The 17,675-nt window shown below is 44.3% G+C and overlaps 1 protein-coding gene across 5 annotated transcripts in view; it reads left to right on the top strand.

Annotated features, from left to right (window-relative positions):
• The window catches only part of KDM4C (lysine demethylase 4C), a 233,028-nt gene that overhangs the window by 86,271 nt on the left and 129,082 nt on the right, over window positions 1-17,675 (top strand). For all 5 annotated transcript variants that reach the window (XM_029054687.2, XM_029054686.2, XM_029054688.1 and 2 more), the window contains one exon: window positions 13,461-13,598. In XM_029054687.2, coding sequence (XP_028910520.1) covers window positions 13,461-13,598 — 138 coding nt within the window. The remainder of the gene's footprint in view (window positions 1-13,460; window positions 13,599-17,675) is intronic.

The raw sequence follows: 17,675 nt of genomic DNA, 5'->3' as shown, positions 1-17,675 counted from the left end.
GCACTGGGATAGATGCAGTTCAGTCCAGTCAGACACAGTCTCTGTCCTACATGGAGCTAACAATATAAGGGGAAGGGAGAAGAGCTTTAAGGGGAAGGGAGAAGAGCTTTTGAATCCCCATTTTACAGATGTGGAAATTGAGGCACAGAGAAGTTAAGTGAATTGCCCATATACTATTGAAACAATGGAAAAGCAGTACATGAAAGAGAAATATGAAAACTAAAGTGTAAATACGCTTACAACACTGTCATAGTTTTTTCTGTATCATATGGGAGAGAAAATGGCAGCTAAGCAGTTGAAGAAGCATTCACATTTGAAACGAGGAGCCAAAAAAAAACCCGAAACAAAACACAGCCGAGAAGAAAGTGTTAGCCAATTTAAACAAATACTAGAGAGAAGTTGAGGTATGCTGTGCATATGAAAGGACAAGATGAAAGGGAGGGCAAAAAACCAGAGATGAAACCATTTCCACAGATGAGAAGCAGCGTGGCTTTGTGGAAAGAGAAGGGGTCTGGGAGACTGAGGACCTGGGTTCTAAGCCTGCCTCTGCCGCTTGTCTGCTGTGTGACCATGAGCAAGTCACTTAACTTTTATGGGCCCCAGTTACCTCATTTGTGCAATAGAGACTCCATGTGGTTCAGGGACTGTGTCTAACCTGAATAGCGTGTATCTACCTCAGTGCTTAGTAGAGAATTTGGCACATAGTAAGTGCTTAACAAATACCATTAAAAAAAAAGTTGGAAATGAAAAGGTGGGATAGAGGCAAGCTCCATGCGGTAAAAGCCTAGAGGACTATGAGGTAGAAAGGGAAGAAAGAACAATATAGGAGGAGGTGAAAGAGCAGGAAATGTTTGGAAGATCATTTTCCCCTATATTCAGGGGAGCGTTATGGAGGGTGTAAGTAAGTTCAGTAAGGGCTGTAGATGGCTGAAAGGATGATATGGCTCGGGATGCAGGGAGATCAACTGTGGAAAACTTGTTGGAGGAGGTGGGAGTTTATGAGGTATTGGAATATGGGCAGAGCTGTGGTCTGTCTGAAGTGCAGGGGGACGGATTTCCAAGCTGAGGGAACAGTGTGAGCGAAGCATAGCTACAAGGTTGGCTTGGTAGGAGTGAATTCAGTAGGTTGGGGAATAGCAGATGAAGAGAACAGATAGATAAAGTTAGAACAGATGGTGAAAAATCTCAAAGTCCATTTTGACGAGTTTTTGTTCGATAGGAAAAAACACAGGGTGCCTGTAGGAGGTTTTGAGAAGAGGAGAGATGTGGGCCGAGTGACGCTGCAGCAAGATGATCCGGGTAGCAGCATCTAGTATAGATTGGAGGAGAGAGAGGCTGGAGGCTGGGAGACCAGTGAGGAGTCCAATGTGATAGTCAAGCCGTGGCAAGACCAGAGTTTGTTTCAGGGTAGTAGCAGTTTGGGTGGAGAGGAGGGGGATCCAGGAGATGTGCAGAAAAAGCAGGCAGGATTTGCATGTAGACTGAATGTGAAAGTTGAACGATTGGGAAGAATCGAGGATGGCCCCAAGTTTGCAGGCTTTGGGGACGGGGAGGATGGTGACGTCGGTTGAGATGGGAAAGTTATGGGGGAGTAGGTTAGGGGAAGAATGAAGAGTTTTGTTTTAGATCTGTTTGGTTGAAGGTGTCAGCTGGACCTTTAAGTTGGAGATGTCCTAGAGGCAAGAGGATGCACTGATGATTTCCAAATCTATCTCTCTGCCCTTAATCTCTCTCCTTCTCTCCAGTCTTGAGTTTCCTTCTGTCTTCAGAACATCTCCACTTGGAGGTCCCGTCGACACCTCAGTCTAAATCAATCGATCAGTCAATCAGTGATATTTATTGAGCATTTACTATGTGCAGAGCACTGTTCTAAGTGCTTGAGAGAGTACAAGATTAGACTGTGAGCCCGTTGTGGGCAGGGATTGTCTCTATTTGTTGCCGAATTCTATTCAATAGTATTTATTGAGCCCTTACTATGTGCAGAGCACTGTACTAAGTGCTTGGAATGTACAAGTCAGCAACAGTTAGAGACAGTCCCTGCCCTATGACGGGCTTACAGTCTAATTGGGGGAGACAGGAAGACAAGAACAATGACAGTAAATAGAGTCAAAGGGAAGAACATCTCATAAAAACAATGGCAACTAAATAGAATCAGGGTGATGTACATCTCATTAAAAAAAATAAACAAAGTAAATAGGGTGATAAAGATATATACAGTTGAGCGGATGAGTACAGTTCTGAGGGGGTGGGACAGGAGAGGGAAAGTGGGGAGAAGAGGGTTTAGCTGCGGAGAGGTGGGGGGGTAGAGGGAGCAGAGGGGAAAAAGGGGGGAGCTCAGTCTGGGAAGGCCTCTTGGAGGAGGTGAGCTTTAAGTAAGGATTTGAAGAGGGGAAGAGAATTAGATTGTCAGAGGTGAGGAGGGAGGGCATTCCAGGACCGCAGGAGGACGTGGCCCAGGGGTCGACGGCGGGATAGGCGAGACCAAGGGACGGTGAGGAGGTGGGCGGCAGAGGAGCGGAGCGTGCGAGGTGGGCGGTAGAAAGAGGGAAGGGAGGAGAGGTAGGAAGGGGCAAGGTGATGGAGAACCTCGAAGCCTAGAGTGAGGAGTTTTTGTTTAGAGAGGAGGTTGATAGGCAACCACTGGAGGTGTTTAAGAAGGGGAGTGACATACCCAGATCGTTTCTGCAGGAAGATGAGCCGGGCAGCGGAGTGAAGAATGGACTGGAGTGGGGTGAGAGAGGAGGAAGGGAGATCAGAGAGAAGGCTGACACAGTAGTCTAGCTGGGATATAACAAGAGCCTGTAGCAGTAAGGTAGCCGTTTGGGTGGAGAGGAAAGGGCGGATCTTGGCGATATTGTAAAGGTGAGACTGGCAGGTCTTGGTAACGGATCGGATGTGTGGGGTGAACGAGAGAGCCGAGTCAAAGATGACACCGAGGTTGTGGGCCTGAGAGACGGGAAGGATGGTCGTGCCATCCATGGTGATAGAAAAGTCAGGGAGAGGACCGGGCTTGGGAGGGAAGATGAGGAGCTCAGTCTTGCTCATGTTGAGTTTTAGGTGGCTGGCAGACATCCAGGTGGAGACATCCCGGAGGCAGGAGGAGATGTGAGCCTGAAGGGAGGGGGAGAGGACAGAGGCAGAGATGTAGATCTGCGTGTCATCTGCGTAGAGATGGTAGTCTCTTGAGAAGCAGCGTGGCTCAGTGGAAAGAGCACGGGCTTTGGAGTCAGGGCTCATGAGTTCGAATCCCAGCTCTGCCACTTGGCTGTGTGACTGTGGGCAAGTCACTTAACTTCTCTGTGCCTCAGTTCCCTCATCTGTAAAATGGGGATTAAGACTGTGAGCCCCACGTGGGACAACCTGATTCCCCTATGTCTACCCCAGCGCTTAGAACAGTGCTTGGCACATAGTAAGCGCTTAACAAATACCAACATTATTATTATTATTATTAGTCAAAGCCGTGAGAGCGAATGAGTTCACCAAGGGAGTGAGTGTAAATGGAGAACAGAAGAGGGCCAAGAACTGACCCTTGAGGAACTCCAACAGTTAAAGGATGGGAGGGGGAGGAGGCGCCTGCAAAGGAGACCGAGAATGACCGGCCAGAGAGATGAGGAGAACCAGGAGAGGATGGAGTCCGTGAAGCCAAGGTGAGATAAGGTGTGGAGGAGGAGGAGATGGTCGACAGTGTCAAAGGCAGCTGAGAGGTCAAGGAGGATTAGAATGGAGTAGGAGCCATTGGACTTGGCAAGAAGGAGGTCATGGGTGACCTTAGAGAGAGCAGTCTCGGTAGAGTGGAGGGGACGGAAGCCAGATTGGAGGGGATCCAGGAGAGAATGAGAGTTAAGGAATTCTTAGCAGCGAGTGTAGACGACTCGTTCTAGGATTTTGGAAAGGAAGGGTAGTAGGGAGATAGGGCGATAACTGGAAGGGTAAGTGGGGTCGAGAGCGGGTTTTTTTAGGATGGGGGAGACGTGGGCATGTTTGAAGGAAGAGGGGAAGGAGCCCTTGGAGATTGAGTGGTTAAAAATAGAAGTTAATGAAGGGAGGAGGGCAGGGGCGATGGTTTTTATAAGGTGAGTGGGAATGGGGTCCGAGGCACAGGTGGAGGGGGTGGCACTTGCGAGGAGGGAGGAGATCTCCTCTGAGGATACTACAGGGACTGCTTCCCAAGTGCTTAGTACAGTGCTCTGCACACAGTAAATGCTCAATAAATACGATTGAATTGAATGAATACAGTACAACATTAATTAGCTGAAACGTTCTCTGTCTATAATGAGCTACCTGTCCAAAACAGGTTTCCTCATCTTCCCACCCAAACCCTCTCCTCCCTGATCTTTCTCATCACTGTAGACATCACTATCCTCCCTAGGCATTATCCATGACTCATCTCTCTCGTTTGATGTTCATATTCAGTACGGTACCAAATTTTGTCAGTTCTACCTTCACAGTATTGCTAAAATCCACTCTTTCCTCTCCATCCAAACTGCTACCATGTCGATCTAAGCACCTATCCAGCCTTGACTACTACATAAGCCTCCTCGCTGACCTCCCTGCCTCCTCTTTCTCCTCACTCGAGTCCATTTTTCTAAAAGAAACGTTCTATCAAGATTTCTCCACTCCACAAAAACCTACAGTGGTTGCCCATCCATTTCTACATCAAAGAGAAACCCCTTAACGTTGGCCTTAAAGCAATGAAAAGACAAGATGAAAGGGAGGACAGAGAAACAGAGATGAAACTGTCAAAAGATGAGAAGGAGCATGACCTGGTGGAAAGGGCATAGGCCTGGGAAGCAGGAGACCTGGGTTCTAATCCCGACTCTCCAGTTTCCTGCAGGGCGACCTTGGACAAGTCACTTTACTCAGTGCCCCAGTTACCTTATCTGTGAAATGGGGATTGAACACCTGTCCCCCCTCCTACTTGGACTCTGAGCCCCGTATGGGATGGGGCTGTGTCCCACCTGATTGGCTTTAACCACCCAGTGCTTGAAACAGAGTAAGTGCTTAACAAATATCATAAAAAAGGGAGAGAGAGCAGAAAGTTGAGAAAAGCATGAATCAGAAAGAAATGCAGAGGATATGCAATCCAAGAGGATAGGAGCTAACAGCAACTAGTAGCTGTAGAGCATGGTAGAGACAGATAATGTGAGATGCAAAGGAAGAGACTGAGGAGGTGAGATAGAGCGAAAGCGACACTGGGGAGGCAAGGAGCATGCTGAATCTATCCACTTTTCTTTTGAGCCGGGGAGAGTGGCAGAAGATGAGCCTCCCTCCCCACCTCAAGAGAAGGCAGCCAGGGATAGGGCATCATCAGGTGATAGCCAAGTCTCTGGAATGGTGAGGAGGAGGAGAGAGTCAGGAACAGTTTGCCCAGGATGGAGTGTGGATTCCTCAGGCCACAGTGGGTTTTGCACTGTGGGAGTGGGCCACAGACTCGTCCTCTGCACTGCAATAGGTAGTTTGTCACCACCCTGCCCAATCGGTTTGGTTAAACTGTCCTTTGCATCGGATATGGACTTAGACATGAGGGAGGGTAGAGCTCATCACTAATTAATAGAAGAAAATTGAGAAATGTAGCCGTGTAAAATGGCTTGTTCATAGGTTCTGTATGTTGCCAGAATTCGAATTAAGAGCTTCTGGCTCGCTTAGTCCACTGGCCAGGCTGCCTTTGAAGTGTGCTTATTTGCTGTGTGTTAGCCCAGGTAAAAGTTATAGCCCTCTCATTGTGCTCCAGTCAGCCCATTTCAAAAGCTAGAAAAAATTAGCGAACCAACAGCCGATGCCAGCATCGACATTGAGCTACATTGGATAAATGAAATGCATTATTGGGACCATATACACAGTTCTTCTATGATATAGTATCATATCGTTATGTAGCTATTGCTTTCACTTTTATAATGTAAATGACTACTGTTCTCTTCATACCCCTGAAGTTCCTCACAGAGGTGTCAGATATATCGGTCTGTTCTGGATTTAGAAAATTAGGTGTTTCTCATAAGGCTTTAGCGCCCGCTTAGTTGGAACAGATTCTTTTTCAACCCATGCAGAGTGTTGTTTTTCACGAAGAGGAGAACGAACGAAGTTTCACTAAAGAAATAAAGGTACCCTCTCTATCCTTGTGGCTCCAGTCTTTCCATTTTTTTCCGGTGAGTGCTGGAAATAGTTAAAACAAAATGAATTTCATTCTTTCACCCAGTATAAGCGGCTCATTTCCAAGTGCAGTTGTAATTAATGGGATTCAGTGAGAATGTGAATAGAGAGAATCAGACTGTGATCTCTCTCGGCTTGGAGCGATAGAAGTGGAAACGTGCTGAACACTGATAAGCCAGCCTACGCCTACCAGGTGACAGCTGAACTGCCACTTACTGCTATAGAACACCTGCTAAAGTGTCATCAGTGAGGGGGTGTGACGAGATAAATTTAGGACTTGCTGGTACAGAGAATGTTCTTAATTTTATATGTCCTTTCAGGATTGGGGAAACTCAACTCACCTTCGTAGAACGTACACCTGTATCTTGTATGTGTACAGTGTATTGTCACACATAGAATCATATCATAGAATCACTGAAATGAAAGGTCATGTAGTCCTGCCTCCCACCTTCAAGCAGAAGTTCACGTAAACCATCCTAGACAGCTGGGACTTGGTATTAGTTTTAAAGACCTCCTAGGAAGGAGACTCCAGAATAGGATATTCCATTATTTAAAGCCTTCGCTGCAAGAAAATTAATCTTAATACCTAACATGCCGCAGGATCCTGTCAAAGCCCACAATAGACGCTTTAATAGATGTGGAGAGCAGTAGGTCACCATCTTCTGGGTAAAAGCCCTTTCTATTTGGAGACCATATTTGGATTTTCCAAAATATCATTCTGCCCACATCTCCCCGCTCTTTGACAACCTCTGATGGCTCCCCCTCCATTTTGGCATCAAAAGAAAACCCTTACCATCAGCTCTAAAGCACTCAAACAGCTCTTGCCCTCCTACTCAGCTCATCTCCCACTGCAGCCCAGCCCACACGTTTTGGTCCTCTACCACCAATCTGCTTATTGTACCTCGATCTCGTCTCTCATCGTCGACCCCTAGTTCACATCCTTCCGCGTGCTTGGAACCCCCTCCCCCTTTGTATCCAGAAGACCACTGCTCTCCCCATCTTCATACCTCCTCCATGAAGCCTATTCAGTCATATTAATATCTGTCGCCCTGTCTAGACTGTAAGCTTGTTATAGGCAAGGGACGTATCTGCTGATTCTCTTATACCATGTTGTACATTCCCAAGCACTTAATACAGTGCTCTGCACATAGTAAGCAATCAATAAATACCATCGATCGAAGCGCTCGATAAATACCATTGATTGATTCTCTGATGAACCTCTCATTTCCCCACCCTATTCACCCTCCCTTCTGCGTCTGTACTCCTTAAACACTTTGATGCTCACTCTATGTCCAGCCCTACAGCACTGATCTTTATATCCTGCTGCTTTCCCTCCCTATATTTATGTTAACATCTGTCACCCCCACCAGACTGTAAAGCCCTTGAGGGCAGAAATTGTGTCTACCAAGGCTATTGCCTTGTACCTTTGCAGGTGTTCAATAAATGCCACTGATTGATTGGTTGATTCATCATTATCTCTCCCAACCATTTTTTCCTCTAGCTCAGTAATCTCAGCTCTTTCACCTTTCCCTATCGGTTTTATTTTTCCAAAGTTAAATCATTTTTTGTGTCTGTGGGGTTTATAACTAGAACTACTACCCTAGCACAGGCTTGCCCAGTTCTGACCGAGTGAAATGAGACCTTCATGGTTTTTATGGGCTGTGTTCCTACTTATTCACTGCTTGCTTTTTAAACGGTAATGCTATGCTAATGATTTATGATTATTTTGTTGCATTGATTCCTGGATCTTTATGCAATATTTGCACATAAGCCTGGTTGACTTCTTGAAGGCAGGGGCATCTTTTGCTTCTATTTCAAAGATCGACATCTTTTTTTGTATAAGAACCATACAAAATTCAAAAAGGAATGGAAAGATGGCACAGTGAATCAGTGCTGGCAATTGCACCCACATCACCACATCACAGATGTTCTCATCCTGTCCTTGTCTACCCTTGTCTCCCACAGCACAGAAGGGGTAGATAAGGCTTCTAGTGGGAAAGGGGACAGACAGGCTGCTTAGGGGATTAGTGCAGGCCCAGCTCGAGGTATTTGGGCACATTTAAAAAAACACCAGCACCCTTTGCTATAGCCTACGGGAACGTTTGAAGAGGCACAGCACCAACCCCACCCTACCCTACCCCCCGGCCCCGCTGTCCACTCGGTCCCTCCATAATGCTTACCTTGACTAGAGAGTGCAACGGTGAAGCACCTCCTTCCACAGCTCTGTCTTGTGTTATGTGGCTGAGGCTTTCCTGGGAGCAGCATGGCTCCAGCAGGGAGGGTGGAAAGGAGGGGGCCCTGGCTGACTGGTCAGCCAGGGGTGGGGCTTTGCCTTTAAAATGCCAGAGTAGAGTGTTCTGGCATCAGAGGCAGAGAGAACAAATGCCACAAGACTCTCTGAGCAGTCAAGGAAGCAGGAGCCAGAGGTCCCAAACAGCTCACCCACTTGTTAGCCTCTCCCTGGCATTGGGTTATCCCACAATCTGACCAAGGAAATGACACTCAGAGCAGGGCTGGGCTCACCAAGCCACCATTAGCTCCAAGAAGAGCCTTATATGGCTTTTGCACCGGAGGTTGGGAGCCTTCTTTCACCTGTTGTAGTGTTCATTACATAGTGATGATAATGATGATGAAGGAAGTTTTTGTTGAGAACCACCAATGAGTCTCTGTCCTGAGGCATCGGGAATGAGAACCTGAACAGAGGAATAGAATATAGCGCTACTCACACTTTCCTCTCCGACAATCATTCCCACTGGAGCAAGGAGTGAAGAAAATGAGTTGCCGGGCAGGGGTGCAACACATTCTGAAGTGCACACAACAGTTTTTGGCATGTAAGTCCCATTTGCACTTTAAGTAACCACAGCCAGTAGTTTCCTTGGTAGCCTCTGTGATTTTTGCTGCCCATGTTAGCCAGGTGTTTTTTTTAGGCTTCCTTCTGGCCTTGTCCATCTCATGGAATGTGCTAGGTGGTTCTTAGTTTGTAAGCTCTTCACCGTCCCAGTAGACACTCCCCTACTTGCAGAGCTGGGGTTAGAACTCAGGTTTACAGATTCCCAGAGCAGTTTTCTTCCCACTAGACCAATACCAGCCCTCCTGATCAACCATGTTTACTGTGTGCAGAGCACAGTACTAAGTGCCTGGGAGGGTAGAGTACAACAGAGTGGGTAGACACATTCCCTGCCTGAGAAAATAGGTGTTCGATGATGCTAACCTATTCTTCTCCATCTTGTGTTTCTGCCACTGGTTTCTCCTTTCCAGGTATATTTTGCTGCAATTATCCCCATTGACAATTCTCTTTCCAAAACTTCTCCAGTTTTTAGATCATGTCTACTAATTCTACTGTCCTCTCCCAAGTGTTTAATCTAGTGTCCTGTACATGGTAGGGGCTCAGTAAATACCATGGATTGATTGATTAACACTTGCTAGGTCTTTAGGAACTCCATTCTTGCATCCCCTTCTCCAGGTTGGTTTTGGGAGTGATCTGGCCCCTGAGGAGAGACAGGCAAGGGTTCATTGTTTGCAAAGTGGTGCCTTCTAGCCCAGCTGTTTCTCTGCTGTAAAGAAATTCACTGAACCAGCAGGCACATCCTTTAAACTGAAATGTCAGCTTTCTCTGTTTGAAAGATGAAGTATTTTCTCTATGCTTGGAACTGGGTGAAACTACCACTTTTGTTTTTGTCCTGAGTGAGAGGTGAATCCATCATGTTATTAAAAAAGGAGAAAAAAATGAAATGGCCATGCAGATGTCTATTGAATTAAGTAGATTTTTATTTTGGCCTGTAAATGCTGAGCTTTAGAATGACTGGGGAGGAATTTTAGATAGATTTCTACAGCAAAGGTTACTGTCACTCTTGTGGGATCTATTAATCTGTTTAGTTAATTAAAAAAAGGCAATTGCAGATATTTAGAGAAAGGGCACTTAACATTTGGTTCATGTGCAGCTTCAAAGTACATTATTTGTCACCTTACTTGTTTTCACCCCACTGCACATATGGGAAGCAGCGTGGCTCGGTGGAAAAGAGCCTGGGCTTCGGAGTCAGAGGTCATGAGTTCGACTCCCGGCTCTTCCACTTGTCAGCTGTGTGACTGTGGGCAAGTCACTTCACTTCTCTGTGCCTCAGTTTCCTCATCTGTAAAATGGGGATTAACTGTGAGCCTCACGTGGGACAACCTGATTACCCTCTATTTACCCCAGCGCTTAGAACAGTGCTCTGCACATAGTAAGCGCTTAACAAATACCAATATATGCTCAGAGCTCATCCTGGTCAAGTCTGATGTCAAGGAAGAGCAAAGCCTACTTTTGCGTGGCGCAGTGGAAAGAGCACGGTCTTTGGAGTCAGGGCTCATGAGTTCAAATCCCAGCTCTGCCACTTGTCAGCTGTGTGACTGTGGGCAAGTCACTTAACTTCTCTGTGCCTCAGTTCCCTCATCTGTAAAATGGGGATTAAGACTGTGAGCCCCACGTGGGACAACCTGATTCCCCTGTGTCTACCCCAGCGCTTAGAACAGTGCTCTGCACATAGTAAGCGCTTAACAAATACCAACATTATTATTATTAAGATGTAAATGATTAAAAATCCATTTTTATGTCTGTCTGAGACATGTTGTTTATTTGGGTGGAAGTTCTAATTAATTTGGCAAGTTAATTCAACTAAATTGAACATTTTTATAATAGTCCAAAGTATGTACATAGCACCTTCTGGCTGCGGAGTACTGTAATAAGTGCTTGGGAGAGAACAATAGACTTAGAAGGATATATGCCCTCAAGGGGCTTACAGTCTAGTGGTGGGACAGACACAAAATAATTTACAGAAAGAAGAGAAGAAAACAAAAGTGGTTATGAAGATGTGAGGGCTTAAAGAATATAGAATTTTTAAGTCAATGTGTACAGAAGTGCTATATAGGTAGGTGTTAGTGCAGAAGAGTGGAAGTTAAAGGGATATGACACAGGGAAAAGAAATTCTCTGCCTTCCCCTTCCCTCACAGTGCGTGTCTGTTCTGGGCTCCATTTTGGGTCCCAAGGGCTTAGTACAGTGCCCCGCGCAGAGTAAGCACTCACTAAATACTGTTGGTTGATTTCCAAACTTCTCGAGTGAGTTGTCTACATCCTCTGTCTCCACTTCCTCTCCTCCAGTTCTCTCCTTGACCCTCTGCAATCTGGTTTCTGTATCTTCCATTCCAAAGAAACTGCCTTCTTCCAGATCACCACTGCCCTCCTTCTTGCCAAATCCAATGGATTCTACTCCATCTTAATTCTCCTTGACCTCTCAACTACCCTTTTATTTGTGGACCACCCTATTTTCCTGGAAACATGATCTTAGCTTGGCTTCCCTGACACCATCCTCTCCTCATTTTCCTATTGCTCTGGTTCCTCTTAGTCTTTTGCCAGCTTCTCCTCTGTCAAGATTCAGTTCTGGAACCCCTTCTATCCTCCATCTACAATCACTCCCTTGAAGAACTCATTCACTCCCATGCATTCAACTACCATCTCTATGCAAATGACCCCCCAAATCTACCTCTCCAACCCTGACCCCTCTCCTTCTCTCTGCAGTCTCACATTTCCTCCTGCCTTACTCGACTATTTACCGTACCCCCAATCTATTTTAAGGGAAGCAGTGTGGCTCAGTGGAAAGAGCCAGGACTTGGGAGTCAGAGGTCAGGGGTTCAAATCCCGGCTCAGCCTCTTGTCAGCTGTGTGACTTTGGGCAAGTCACTTAACTCCTTTGTGCCCTAGTTATCTCATCTGTAAAATGGGGATTGAGACTGTGATCCCCACATGGGACAACGTGATCACCTTGTATCTACCCCAGCACTTAGAACAGTGCTTTGCACATAGTAAGCACTTAACAAATGCCATTATTATTATTATTTAATGTCTGTCTCTCCCTGCAGACTGTAGGCTCCTCGTGGGCAGGGATCACATCTACCAACTCTGTTATATTGTACTTTCCAATGTCCTTAGTACAGTGCTCTGTAAGTGCTCAATAAATATCATTGATAGATCAGTTCAATCAATCGATGGAATGTCCTGTCAACACCTCAAACTTAACATGTCGAAAGCAGGACTCCTCATCTCTTCACACAAACCATCTCCACCCCCTGAATTTCCCACCTCTGCTGACAACACTACCGTCCTCCCTGTCTCACAAGTCTGAGACTTCAGCATTATCCTCCACTCATCCCTCTCATTTAATCCACCTATTCAGTGTGTTACCAAATCTTGTCAGTTCTACCTTCACAACATCTCTAGAATCCACCCCTTCCTCTCCATTCAAACTGCCTCGACTCGGTCCCTTTGCTCTGCCCCCTCCCCACCCCACAGCACTTGTGTATATATGTACACATTTATAATTATAATTCTATTTATTTTTAATAATTTTGTGTATATATCTATAATTCTATTTATTTATAATGATGCTATTGATGCCTGTTTACTTGTTTTGATATTTCCCTCCCTCCTCCTAGACTGTGAGCCCATTGTGAGCAGGGATTGTCTCTTTGTTGCTGAATTGTACTTCCCAAGCGTTTAGTACAGTGCTCTGCACACAGTAAGTGCTCAATAAATACAAATGAATGAATGAATAATACTAACCTACTGTACTTCCATCTTATCTCTCTCACCGCCAAACCCTTGCTGACGTCCTCCCTCCTACCTAGAACTTCCTCCTTTTCAGACCCGTCTCGGTGTGGGCAGGGAGCGTGTCTGTTTATTGTTGTGTTAAACTCTTCCAAGCACTTAGTACAGTGCTCTGCACAAAGTAAGTGCTCAATAAATATGATTGAATGAATGAATCCTTCTAACATACCATCACTCTCCCCATCTTCAAAGCCCTACTAAAATCATATCTCCTCCAGAAAGCTTCCCCAGACTGACATTTCATTTCCCCACCCTATTCGCCCTCCTATTTGCATTGCCTTTGAACTTGGGTCTGTGTCCCTTAAGCACTTTGATACTCACCCCCAGTCCCACATCACTTATGCACATTTTCTTATACTCTGCCGCTTCCCATATTTGTAATTTATTTTAGTATCTGTCACCCCCAGTAGACTGCAAGCTCCTTGAGCTTAGGGATTGTGTCTACCAACTTTATTGTATTGTACTCTCCCAAGTGACCAGTACAATGCTGTGTACACAGTAAGTGTTCAATAAGTACCATAGGTTGATTGATTAATTAAAATACTTTTTTTAAGGAATTAAGATGTACCTGATGGAGTTTTTGTAGAATGTTTGAAGAAAATACTGATAATTTTGTCTCTTATTGGGGAAATATGTAAAAATAATTGGTGATTTTCCATGTCTTTCTATCATGCAGATCACCCAGGAGGCTGGCGAATTTATGATAACTTTCCCATATGGGTATCATGCTGGTTTTAATCATGGATTTAACTGCGCGGAATCAACAAATTTTGCCACACTCAGATGGATCGACTACGGAAAAGTCTGTAATTTGGTAAGTCATGCTACAAAAACAAAGCATAAATTAAATGTCTGTTCTGGCCGTAGTTGCGACAAAATGAGATACACATAGAGAATTTATTTTTTTATTTCTCCCGTCGTGTACATCTCACTTGCGCCACAGCAATTTATTTCATTCTTAATGTATTTATTTTAGCTTAAGTTTTTTGCTGAATACAGAATCATTTTTCTCTACTTGAATTTTTGTGAAGCCATTTATGCTGAGAAGCACAGGTATGAGAGTGATGTTTGAGTTTCTCTTCTATTCTACCCCACCTTTCATTTATACTTTTGAGCAACCACAAGTTCCACCAACTTCCAAATCACACATAATTTTGTCTACGTACTAGTATTTACTCCAACTGCTAGGTGCCTGAAATGGTGTGGTGGGGCAAATTGAAACATTGAAGAAGCAAGAAGACTCATCCAAGTGCTAGGTAAAAGGTTAAGCTTCGCTATTTGGGGACTGGAAAAGGTAGTGAATACTGACTTTGGTGTAATTAGGCTTTATTAAGAGTTAAACATTGAGGACATATTTTAATAAGAAATCTAGTTTCAAATTGAATTTGGTATATAAGTTTGTGCGTCTCCTGCTTAGTTGTGCATTCTAGTCACATACTGGGCATTTTCGTTTACAAGCCGCAACTTCTATTAAATTTAATTACTTCTCCCCTGCAGCTTTAAGTCGAGGGTAGCTTCAGAATGATGGTGGCATCTATTAAGTTTGATTACTTTCCCCGTGGCTTTGTTGGTGAAGGTGCATTTTCTGGCAGAGAGAAACTTCTAAGTGAATCTATATATTCTACATTAGATCAGGTGAATATGGTTTACACAACAAAGCTTTCATTTTTCTACAGCACGCTGTCTCAATAGCCACAAGTCTGGCTTATGCCAGCATTACTCCAAACAAATTGATAAACTTCCCATTTAATGACTGCTGATTTATTATTTGAAAAAGGGGTAATTTATGTGTGTAATAATAGAGCAAGATGAAAAACGATCATCAAAACCGAAAAGAGAGTTTAGCCCTAGTGCAGTTTAGAAGGGTTCTGGGCCAGTACTTGGCACTGTAAGAAAACAAGATTGATTTCTCTCTTAGTAGAGCTTCAGAGTACTGATTAAGCTGGCCTTTATTTCTAAGGGAGTTGAGTTAGAATGTAACAGAACATATTGGGTCCACACAGATGCATCACTGCTTCGGTTCTCTGTTAACCATAAAAAAATGGAATATAATAAAAAGGGCATGGAAATTTCAGAACACATTTAAACATTCACACAGATCTTTAATGCCTCTGCATTTCCATAAGCAATTGTAATTAAATAAGCACTAGGTAACTATTTAGGAGGGTTTTTAAAGTGTTTATCTTTAATAATTGACACAAAAGCTTTGCTCTCAGAGCAGTTTAACACCACATGGAATAACAGACCTGAGAAATATCATTGACTGTTCATCTCTGACCTGGTTCTCCTAATTCATAGTTAATGTTGTTTAGATTGAAGCATCTTGGTTAAAGTGCTGCCAAGGAACCGATGGCATCAATTTTGTCTTTCCAGGTAATTTAAGTAGCTCTCTTGTCTTTTCCTCCTAAGGCATCTCTGATGTGATTTGGGGTCTTTTCAGCCTAATTTAGAAAATCTCAGATCTTGATGGGGGTCTTATGATGAGTGAGACTGGGAATCCAGCCCAAAAAGCTATGTGTGAAAATAATGGCTTCACCCACTATAGATGGAAATCCATGAAACTGGCTCTTATGGAGCTGGGAAAAATGGAAAAGGCATGCTGTAGGGCTTGGAGAAAGTTAGGAAATGGGGCTTGGGCAGCATGGCTTAGAGGAAAGAGCCCAGAGTCTCGCAGCTCGAGGAAGAACCTAAGTCTCTGGCAGTTCAGTCGAGGAAGATGTGTGCAGCTTATGAAGAGCTGGAGAACACGATGAGGGCCAAAGACTTTGACTCTCAGAGGTGGGATGCAGACCAAGGCCCTTGTAGATGCTATGGGTGAAGAGTTGGGGAGAGCACAGGATATTGTAACAGTCCAGATGGAAGGTGACTTTACTGGGGATTATCAGCCCTAACTCCCAGGTTACAGAGCCCTCAGAGTCACTTTAGAAGCACCCAGACCCTGTTTAGCTCTTCTCTTCTCTGGAGTCTTAACTTTGGATCCTGAACCTACAAGCTAAATATGCTAGTTTACAAATCTCTTTATTTAGTGCTGCACTAGTAATGACATTGTTCAGGCTTTAAAGTTGTCAAATGTGGATTTGGCAACTTTACAAGTAAAATAGTTGCAAGGAGATCCCAAATCTTCAGATTCCTAACCAAATCTAGTTAATGCTCTTAGTGTCTCTTTAGGAGTTTGTGCGGGTTTGAGACTACCACTTGTTATATATCCAGTTTCCATGTTCAGAAATTAACCTTACTCCAGATGAAATGAAACACATGCTCTAAAATGTAAAATACTGCATAGTAGTGTAACCTTTTGGGCAGCAGAGTACCCAAGGGAGGGGTGTCAGAACTCCATGGAGTTTATGGAAGCAGCCTGGACTTGAAAGATATAGAAGTGCATAGAACATTGTCAGCTCTGTGAATAATGGGACCTTCTGCCTTAATCCCTCTCCATTATTCACTCTCTGGTTTGAACCCAGTAGTATCGACTGGAAAAAGGCATAGAGGGATGGGGGGCGGGGGACGGGGCTCCAGGGAGACTGCGTAACTTACCTTTACTTAAAAATAAAACCTTTGATTAAAAGATGAAATGAAGTATAGTTTTCGAACTGATCAGATCACAGAGATGCTGCTCTTGCCAACCAAAGAAATATATTGATATCTATCTTCTTGCTTTGCAGTATTTTCCCATGAGGTCTTTGGGAATTGGAAACTACTTTCTCTACACAAATGAATATGTACATTATGGCCAAGCGGCTGCTAGAAAAATCATAGTTTTAAAAACTGCCTTTGTCTTGCATATCTAGTTTGGTTAGCTGAAGAGAAAAACATACACAGGTACAATTGGCCAGGTTATACATGGGCTAAGAGTGGTGTGGTTGGGCTCCAGATTTTTAAATCTCTCAGGGTACTATTTATAGCATTCATACATCCTCAGGGCTGCCCTGCAGTTATAGATTTTCAGTTCTCCCATGCAAATTTTCATTTAAAAAAATTCACAACAGCAAATCATAGGCTGGCTCTGCACCAAATCCTGTGGCTTCCTCCTCATTTTCTCAATCCTTCCCTTCCTCTCCATTCCTACAGTCACCATCCTGGTCCAGGTGCTTGTGATACCGCTGCATAGCTATCAGCCTCCTCGCTGACCTCCCTGCCTCCTGTCTCTCCCTTCTCCAGTCCATACTTTACTCAACTGCCTGGATAATTTATCCAAAAAACCGTTTAGTCCACATCTCCCCTTTGTCCCCCCTCTCCTCAGAAGCCTCCAGCTGCCTCATCAAACAGAAACTCCTGACCATTGGCTTCCAGGCACTCAGTTGGTTCTCTCTCCCCTATTTTTTCAGTCTTCTTCCACTACACCTCAGCTCCGACTCTTCATTCCTCTCTAACTAACTCACTGTGCCTCGTTCCTGTCTCTCCAACAACAGAAGTTTACAATCTGTGGAGGGGATAGACACTACAATAGGAGGAAGAAGAAAATAGGGGATAATGTATACAAGTTAATGCTTAAATAACTTGTATGTAAGATTATGTCCATATGTGCAAAGGGTGATCATGAGTCCACAGGTGGGTAGGTGGTACAGAAATGCCCAAATGTAGTTGGGTTATAACCTGGGGAGAAGAGAATTTGGGAAAGGCCTCTTGGAGGAGATGTGATTTCAGAAGGGTTTTGAAGATGGTGGGAGCTGTGGTCCATTACGTGTGAAGGGCCAGGGAGCTTCCAGGCTGGGGGAAGGACTTGAACCTTATATTACTAAAAAATTCCATAACTATTAGGGAAGGTGATTCTAGTAAAAAGTATTCCCTGTTTCGTTTTCGGAAAACCATAAAAATCTTAGCATTTTAAAATGATTCATTCATTCAATCGTGTTTATTGAGTTCTTACTGTGTGCAGAGCACTGTACTAAGC

This window comes from Ornithorhynchus anatinus, chromosome X5, assembly GCF_004115215.2.
Source record: "Ornithorhynchus anatinus isolate Pmale09 chromosome X5, mOrnAna1.pri.v4, whole genome shotgun sequence".
Taxonomy (NCBI): domain Eukaryota; kingdom Metazoa; phylum Chordata; class Mammalia; order Monotremata; family Ornithorhynchidae; genus Ornithorhynchus; species Ornithorhynchus anatinus.
Note: the sequence above shows the minus strand (reverse complement) of the source record. Positions and strands in the feature narration are given on the sequence as shown.